General features: G+C 41.0%; 1 protein-coding gene across 2 annotated transcripts; it reads right to left on the bottom strand.

Annotated features, from left to right (window-relative positions):
* Positions 1 to 268: 268 nt before the first annotated feature.
* Positions 269 to 3080, bottom strand: LOC309692462 (Krueppel-like factor 2). Of its 2 annotated transcripts, none has more exons than XM_082510995.1 (3): positions 2646 to 3080; positions 1463 to 2453; positions 269 to 1373 (listed from the first exon to the last, which is right to left on the bottom strand). In XM_082510995.1, exons 1-3 carry the CDS (start codon positions 2715 to 2717, stop codon positions 1198 to 1200), a joined length of 1239 nt encoding a protein of 412 aa, XP_082367121.1. In that variant the 5' UTR covers positions 2718 to 3080; the 3' UTR covers positions 269 to 1197. The 2 variants fall into 2 exon arrangements, with proteins under 2 accessions (XP_082367121.1, XP_082367122.1); XM_082510996.1 differs by having other exon boundaries at positions 1463 to 2450; positions 2646 to 3079.
* Positions 3081 to 8493: the final 5413 nt, after the last annotated feature.

Below are 8493 nucleotides of genomic sequence, written 5' to 3'. Positions count from 1 at the left end.
TACTTTGTAATTATGCCAATGTAATGTTTATATTTATGAGTATATGAGTGGGTTGACCCAATTTCTCAGGATGCTTCACCTATTACTAAATGTCCACATACTTGTATCTACATGCCCTAAGATATTGCTCGTCTTCTCAGGTGCTTTTCTTCTGATATACCCTTCTATGTTGACTCACTACAGTGACCTTTGAGTGTTTGAACTTTTGTCGAATAAAAACCCTTTTATAGACCTGTGAACTTTGAAAATCAAACTCTGGAGTCAGAGATCATGTTATCCATTTAGTTTAATATGTACATTAAAATAAACTACTTTCCAGTATATAAAATGACTGAATTCACAAGGCAGTACATTTCTTCAAGACACAAACAAATCTTTTTGCCAAAGACTGTTTAGTCCTTTGTCAGTCGATTGGAGTCGAGACGACGCACGTCTGTGAGACTGTAAAACCCTGACTTCAAATGCTACTAACCAGCAGACAGACTCACAGACAGGACATTCAGTTCAAACCTTCAACGAGACGATTTCATAAGAAAACATTTTCCTAAAACATTGTTTCATCTGCTTGTTACAAAACACAGTTAATAAAACTTTGTCTTTTGGCCAGTAGAGATTATGGCACTTGTTAGTTCTGTACTAAAGTGATGTATAAGACACTTATTGTAAAAAATACAAACTCAAATATCACACATTTAAGGATCATCTGCATCCAGTTGCTTTATTGGCATGTGTCTGATATGTTAAGTGGAACGTCCCTGTTACCTTTGCAAATAAACAAAAAAAGTAGTACCAGCTACATCTGCAAGAATTCAGAATAGAATTCATATGTTTGCTGTTTGTGGTTTTCTTGTGATTTCTTACACTCACATACACATGCACGTACATACACATATCAATAAAAATATATATATTTTCCCAGAAAATATGTTTATAGTCTCGTGTGATGGCACGTCATCTTAATGCCTAATAAGCCTTCATAAAAGTCACCATAATAATCCTATACAATACATATAGCTATTACAGTGTAGTCAACAGTGGTCCCATTATCCATTCATGGTACCAGTAAAATTAACACTCCTATAGGAACTTGCATCTATATATTGTCGTCGGATCCATGTGGCCCATCGTAGGATTCTTTAATCAGGCTGATGCTGTGCAAATCAGTCATTGTCTGTTTGTTGTCCTTCTGGTATTTGCTCACATGTGCCTCTTCATGTGGAGGGCGAGATGGTCAGACCGGGAGAATGCCCGTTCACACAAGTGACACTGGAATGGCCGGTGCCCGGTGTGCTTTCGGAAGTGACGTGTGAGCTCGTCAGAGCGAGCGAACTTCCAGCCGCAACCCTCCCAGCTGCAGTGGTATGGCTTCTCTCCTAAGAACACAAAGAACACCCATCAGTGACAGCATAGTTCGTGACGTAGTTGAATAACATGCCCGCCACACTCAGCCTGCAGATCTTACCTGTGTGAGTCCTGTGGTGCGCCTTCAGGTGAGAGCTCTTCGTGTAGGTCTTTCCACAGCCGGTGAAAGTGCAGGTGTGTGTCGCGGTTCGCTTCCTCGGCCAGGACCTGCGACCCCTCTTTGGCTTGGTGTCCATAATATCCAGCGGGGAGGAGGGCGGAGTGAGTAAAACCCGCTGGCCAGCTGCCTGCTGCAGGCCCATGGCTGCGTCCTCTCCGAAAACGCCGGTGAGTTTATGCTGGTGGAGCGCCTCAGTGAAGGAGAAGTGCATCGCGCCGTGCTGGTGAGGAAATCTCGCGGGCGCCTTGCAGTGGTGTAGGTGGAAAGTCTGCGGGAACGTCGGCGAGGTGGAGGTACAAATCTGGCGCTGCTGGCTCTCGGTGTTCATCAGGTCGTCCGGGCTGAGCGGCGGGGTCATGCTGCCCATCGCTCCCTGCGGGGAGCTTGCAAGCCGGGGCTGCTCGTTAAAAACCATGCATGAGACGTTCCCTTCGTGCTTGATTTTAGTGCAGCTCTGAGGCGCCAGACCCATGACAGGTCCGTATGTGTCCACTGAGACCGGCTCAGCTTTAATGTTCGGGTGCTCGAGGAATACACCCTGAGTGGTCTGGAAAGGCGTGGAACTGACCAAGAATCTTCCCTGAATACCGGAGCTGCTCGCAGGGAGGAAGCTGGTATCCATGTCGGAGCGAAGGAGCTCTGCCATCAGGCTGCTGTATTGGGAAGGACTGTTCATGTCTGGAACAGACGTGTAATCGCTTGTTTGATGGGACATTTCGATGTGATGCTGTTGCTGATAAACAGACACCCCGGAATCCTGAAGGCGGTATGACTCCGGTACCGTCCCGGCGGCCGACGCACTGCTGGAATCGGCGGTGTTCGCGAGAATAAACTCCAGATCCAAGAACCTGTCCAGGTCCTCTTCGTCTTTTCTGCCCTGGCAGCTGCTGTTCATATCTGCCCTGCTGATCGCGTCGCTTTTCCACTTCTGCTTCAGGGATGGGAGCACAGTTTGTTTCAGAATGCATCATTTCTTTCAACCCGTTCAGATGATCAATACACACATATGTATAATATACACAAATAAAACAACAACTAATAGAAATATGCTTTCTGATAGCAGGAAGACAAGTGCATGAAGCTCGGTGAAAGCAACAGTTAATAAATAAAAAGGCCAACTTACATCTTCCCAGTATTTTTCTTTTTGGTTGGAAAATGTAGAGATGGATGGTAAAATTGTCCCACTCGAGGCCATTATGAATAGTAAAAAACACTGAATTATAAAAATAACTTCTGTTTAAGGCAAGTCACCAAAGTCCGCTGAGTTGCCAGATAAGGCTACGAGCGCGTAACTTCTGCCGTCCGGTGAGCCGGTCCTCGCTCACATGCAGCTCTGCGCCTGGAACAACTGGTTTTCTTATAAATATCACTACATACATAAACCGGACCAGTGTGTGGCTAGGGGAAGGAAGCGCGTTCAGGATAGGGACGCGGTGTACCGACCAGCCCCTAAATTTAGCCTCAGTATAAAAGCGTGAATTTTCCCCGCGAGTCACAGACAGAGAAGCGGAGACGGACTAGTGCCCAATGCTTTCTCTGCTCTGCTGCGTGGAGCTACTTAACCCTCGCGGAGAAAGAACCCGCCCCTTTGGCCAACAGCTGGCAGAACAACCGCCCCCATATCGGCGCTCAAAGACAGAACAATTAACAGTTTAAATAACGCGTAACAAATATTAACACGTTAACATAAAAAAACAAAGTATCACACAAACACAAAACCCAACATATTGGAAAGCGACACAGAACGGTCTCCATTTTAAAGTGAAAACGTCTCGTTCTTTCTGATAATTATTGTGTTCTGAAAAGCTTGATCCATGATTATTTTGCTCCTGTGTTTCTGAGTATATGACAACACAGAGGTCAAATATCTCTGTCGGTTTCTATCTCAGTGAGAAAGCGGACAGAGGTGCGTGCGTCAGGCTAGAACACGACAAGCCAGTAGCGCACACTCCCTTGTAGTGAATGCAGCCACGCAGTTTTCTGCAGCAGTTTGCAGCCACCAGGCGCCACCTTCACCATCGCGGATTTCTTAAATGCTTTCTATGAAATCTCTCAGGTTGTTACATATTAGCCGTGTTGTCCATCTGGTTAAGCCTACCCCTCTGTTTCATTTTGGTGACATATAGTTGAGTGAATGTACCAACACTTTCTGTAACAACCAACAGTCTGATCAGTGCAAGTTTCCAAACAAACACATTTTTCTTACAAAAACAGTAAAATTGATTTGTATATATCCATCTATGACACAGTTTTTTTTAAAGTATTTCAGTAGTTCCTAAAACTATAAATCTTTGATTTAAAGAACAAAACAGGAACTGAGATTTAACTATAAAAGCTTTACAGAGAGTCAGAGGATCTCTTTTAAATTATTTTTTAAAGGATCTCTTTGAGCATAAATAAAAGCTACCATAGGACTATTTCTTCAGAAGAACATGGACTCTTGATACCTACAATCAGGGTGTTCAGTGGTGATGCTGTGTGCTGGCATTGTCAGAGGTGAAATCAATATAAAAATGTTCTAAGAGATAGTTTTTAATCTGACTCACTGAACACTTACAGGACATTTTGGACTGATACATTTGACAGCAATCTCCACCTGCATCATAAAAAAACACCTAATGAAACGTCCAGAAAAGTAGGGGAGACCAGGGATAGTTGTAACGTGGGTCAGTTGTAACACTTAAAATTTCTCCAATCAGGGCTAAGTTTCAAACGATGTGATTCATCCTGTACATGTCCAATTCAGTTCTGCTATCACATGTGAAAAATCAGCACATTTTGTCAAACACAGACAATTTAACATGAAAAAAAGTAATTTGTATGCCAAAAAGTAAGTTTTTCTACTTTATTTCAATTTGTGATAGCATTATCTGCTTTGCAGTTAAACTCATCAAACTTAAATTATGTTATTTGTATGTCTATGGGGATATATTCTGTGTAAGTCTTTAGTGCTAATGTTTTAGCCGTTGGCTGTAATGTTAGCTAGTTCATGGCTATAGGAGTCTGGGTCAGTTGTAACAGCAACAGTCTGGGTTAGTTGTAACAATAATGCAGATGTTACAACTTACCACACTATTACTTTAACTTATATTAAACAAGTTGGGGCAACGACATCAGCAGAGAGAGGTTCACTGGTCACCTTTGTATATGCGGTTAATGCCATTGGCAACACAATTCCTCCACTGTTTGTGTTCCCACACATACATTATGCAGACCACTGTGTCAGAGATGGACCAGTAGGAAGTACTGGTAGTGGAAATAAGTCAGGATGGGTGCAAGAAACAGATTTCCTCATCTTTCTGAGCCAATGAGGCCAAACTCAAGGAAGACCAACCAAAATGAATGAAATATTCAGTTGCTGAAAATTCCATAATTAGTCTTTTTGGGGGGTTGGAATATGTTCAAAAGCTAGATTTGTGTCACACACACACACACACACACACACACACACACACACACACACACACACACACACACAGCTACATAAATAGTTCCAAGTGCATTCATGTGTTGAATAAAAAAGATTACATGTTAAGAATTTGTCAGTACCCTTATTTCATTGTGTTACATTTCACCCCAGGATATGTTATGGGGTTAGTTGTAACATTCACTCTTTGTGTTTGAGACCATACCATGGAACGAGTAATTGTGCTGCAGAGAAAATAGCTGCACTATTTAATAGCAGAGACATGTAAATACTTTGCATTACATTTTGAATTCACTACCTTAAAAGAGCTCCAAGTTACAGACGGAAATGCCAAAAATGTTACAACTATCCTCAGTCTCCCCTATAGACTTTTAGAATCAGTGAAAAAGAGCTCCGAAACCTTTCTGGTAATCAAGATGACCTGATACTTTACTCACACATTTTATGTGAACAAACAGGTGATGAAATATTTTTGAAATATTTTTTATTTTTCAGTTGGGGGTCTTTCAGTCACAAGACTATTAGCTAGTATTTGCTTTCTGAACACGACCCTTATTGCAAATATGTCAAGCCTTGTTCCTTTAGGTATCTCTAGCAGAGATGGGGTAATTTAGGCACATGTTTTCACTGTAAATGCTGATAACTGATACTAACAATTTCACTCCCTTCAGTCCTGATGACATCTGATAGTTAGTCCAAGTAGCTATACAAAAACACATAACACATGTTTACACATCCTATGTATTGTACATATTTGTGATGGAGGGAGCTCTTTGTATGTGAAAGGACTTATTTTGTGTATTGGTTCACAAAGGTTTAAAGGGCATGTGACATTTTTGACATTTTCATTATTTACTGTTTTCCAGTCAGTCTGCATTAACTTTGTTTGCTCTCAGTAATGTTTTCTGCACTGCTTCACCATTAAGCGACATATCCTATATCCCTGACTGCAGATATCAGTGAGCAACGTCTTACATGCATCTGTTTGTTTCCTATTCATATTTCAGTTTAGATCGAGATTATTATATTAAATCATAATGGGTACCAGTCACTTATGTCCACTGCTTGAGGAACATGTGCTCTGGAGATACTCCTTATTCACTTGTGCAGCACTTGGTGACATTAGGGACTGAAAATGTAAACACAAAGAGACGTCTGAAGTTCGTGGTGTGTGGCCATTGTTACCCAATCTTCCCTGACCCAAAATAAAAATACAAAAAACACCAAATTTTCTTAACTAAACTCTTACACCCATTAGCAAGATAAAACCGTTTTCAACAAAAAGGCTGCTGCAGTGTATGTACAGTTAAAGAATACTCCAGGTTGTCTAATATATAAAACTGTTTACAAAGATCTAGACCAGCTCTCATAAGCCAAACACACAAATCTACTCACTAACGAACTTTTCAACTCTGGATTTTCCCAGAGAAACACTCAAAGCTACTAGCAGAAACACAGCCTACTGGGTGGTGGAGGAATTGAACCCACCCACTCAGCAGGCACCTGTATCCATTAAGTCCAACCCATTCACACACCTGGGAGGGAGGAGAGAGAAAAACCCACACCCACATCCTCTGGTGAGGTGAGTCACACATATAAAACATGTATGATCCACATGATCTTGGGTCAGAACACCATCAATAATCAGCTGGAGTCAAATACCAGGACATGATTTATGTAAAAATGAAGTTTGTAGAGAACATCCTCTACATCTTTCTGTCCTTCACAAACATCTACAACTGAGATATGAATGGTAACATCCCGTGAGGGTGCAAATAACAGTTGGCTGTCTCTCTCAGGCTTTTCCTGCCATTTCCCACCACCACTCAGTTAGCCCAATATGGAATTGTCATCATACTGTTTCAGGAAAAAACATGGAAATGTAATTAAAAATGCAGTTTAACTATATGGAATTGGAAAATTCCATATATAGCTATACAGGTCTATTTACTCACTGTGCTCAAGTGAAGGGCTTTTCTACCTTATATCTATACCTACAGCGGTTTTCTTTCTTTCCTTTCTTCCTTCCTTCCTAGTACTATAGTCAGAAAGAAAGAGGAAACACTGGCCTAAAAATACTAGAAATTTCATTAAGGGATCAGAAAACGCTTCTTTTGGATTTTCATCCATATAATCAATGCACTGCAGATCCACTGAAGTGGTTCTTGTTATTATGGATAAGAAGACAAAAGTGTCCGGCCTTTTACTTAAACAAAGTTACAAGCCATTTTACACTACAACCCTTAGTATGTGTAGTGCGTTCATTTCATTCAGTGGTCATATGTCTCGTGTCCTTATCTGTATTTCCCAAATTCTTGCTGTCATCTCTGTAGGCAGCTAAAAGCTTGTCTTGTTCCTCAGCTTCCCTGACTGCGTCGTATCACATTTCCAATAAGTCATCTACTTTGATCTCCAAGTTATTCCTCGTCTTCTCTTTCTCCAAGCACATTGCTTGCGTGCTGGGAATCACCTATGTTAACAGTCCTGCATTTAAAGCTGCAGGACCATCACTTGAAAACAAATTGTACTCTCCCCACACACCAGGACTGCAGTGTTTATCCTGCCACTCCCATCTACATTTGACTCAGTGAGTTAAGGGAATCTGATCCTTTTAATGAGTTAAACAACATAAAGCTGCTCTCTCAGTCAGCTTTAAAACCAATACAAAAACCAATAGTGTTCATGATTGACCCACTGTCACTCTATGATGGAGTGGTTTAAAATTTCCATGTGGAAGTGAGTTCTGGTTGTCTGGTTGCATGTTTCTCTGTGTGAGGCTCGGCTGTTCTCACAAATGACTATCTGGTGCTGTGTCTAGATTGAGACAGAGTTACATCATGGCACAACAAGGCTGATGGGGTTGGCTGAAAACTTGTGGCTGTTAGAGCTTTGCTTCCACTGTCTAGGTTTGCCAGACTAATTGTTTGTGACAAATTCCCAAATTTAAAAAAACTGCCATTTAAAGTAATCAGATACTCGGGAAGGACAATAATTGGGTTATTTGAGAACATCTGATGACAACTTTTTCTTTTTTTTGTTTTACACCTGTGTGGCTTATCACACTCCTTTTCTTTCTTTCTTTCTTTCTTTCTTTCTTTCTTTCTTTCTTTCTTTCTTTCTTTCTTTCTTTCTTTCTTTTTTACACACTATTTCAGTTATATTCTAATTATGGTCTGGTTTGGTCCTGCCTCTGCAATGTGTAGTGATTAAGGGACAACTAGCTGTACCCTGCTCTTACACTGAAGGCAAAGCCAGACTTTTCTGAGGGTTGCTAACATACCACAGTATTTAAGCTTTACTAAAACACTCAGATAACACATAATTTCATGACTGTATACACAACATTTTATCAATTTCATTTCAACTTGCAGTCACTTAGCTGGGATTTACAGTGAACTGTGAAAAACTATCAGCTCTCCGAGGCTTTTTGGATTAATGTGTTTCTTCAATACGATTTGATTTTTTTATTAAAACCAGATGACTTTCTCATCGTGTCAAAGTTATTGTAGCGTGTTTCAGGATAAACTCACTTTCCATGGTGCAC

Source organism: Aulonocara stuartgranti (assembly GCF_965226115.1).
Source record: "Aulonocara stuartgranti genome assembly, chromosome: 17".
Lineage (NCBI taxonomy): Eukaryota > Metazoa > Chordata > Actinopteri > Cichliformes > Cichlidae > Aulonocara > Aulonocara stuartgranti.
The sequence above is the reverse complement of the archived record's forward strand: the minus strand, read 5'-3'. Positions and strand labels throughout refer to the sequence as shown.

Coding starts and splice junctions, on each gene's coding strand:
- LOC309692462 (XM_082510995.1), bottom strand. CDS start 2,717: ATGGCCTCGAGTGGGACAATTTTACCATCCATCTCTACATTTTCCAAC. Junction 2,454..2,645: donor AAGAAAAATACTGGGAAGAT/GTAAGTTGGCCT, acceptor CCATCCCTGAAG/CAGAAGTGGAAAAGCGACGC. Junction 1,374..1,462: donor GCACCACAGGACTCACACAG/GTAAGATCTGCA, acceptor TTGTGTTCTTAG/GAGAGAAGCCATACCACTGC.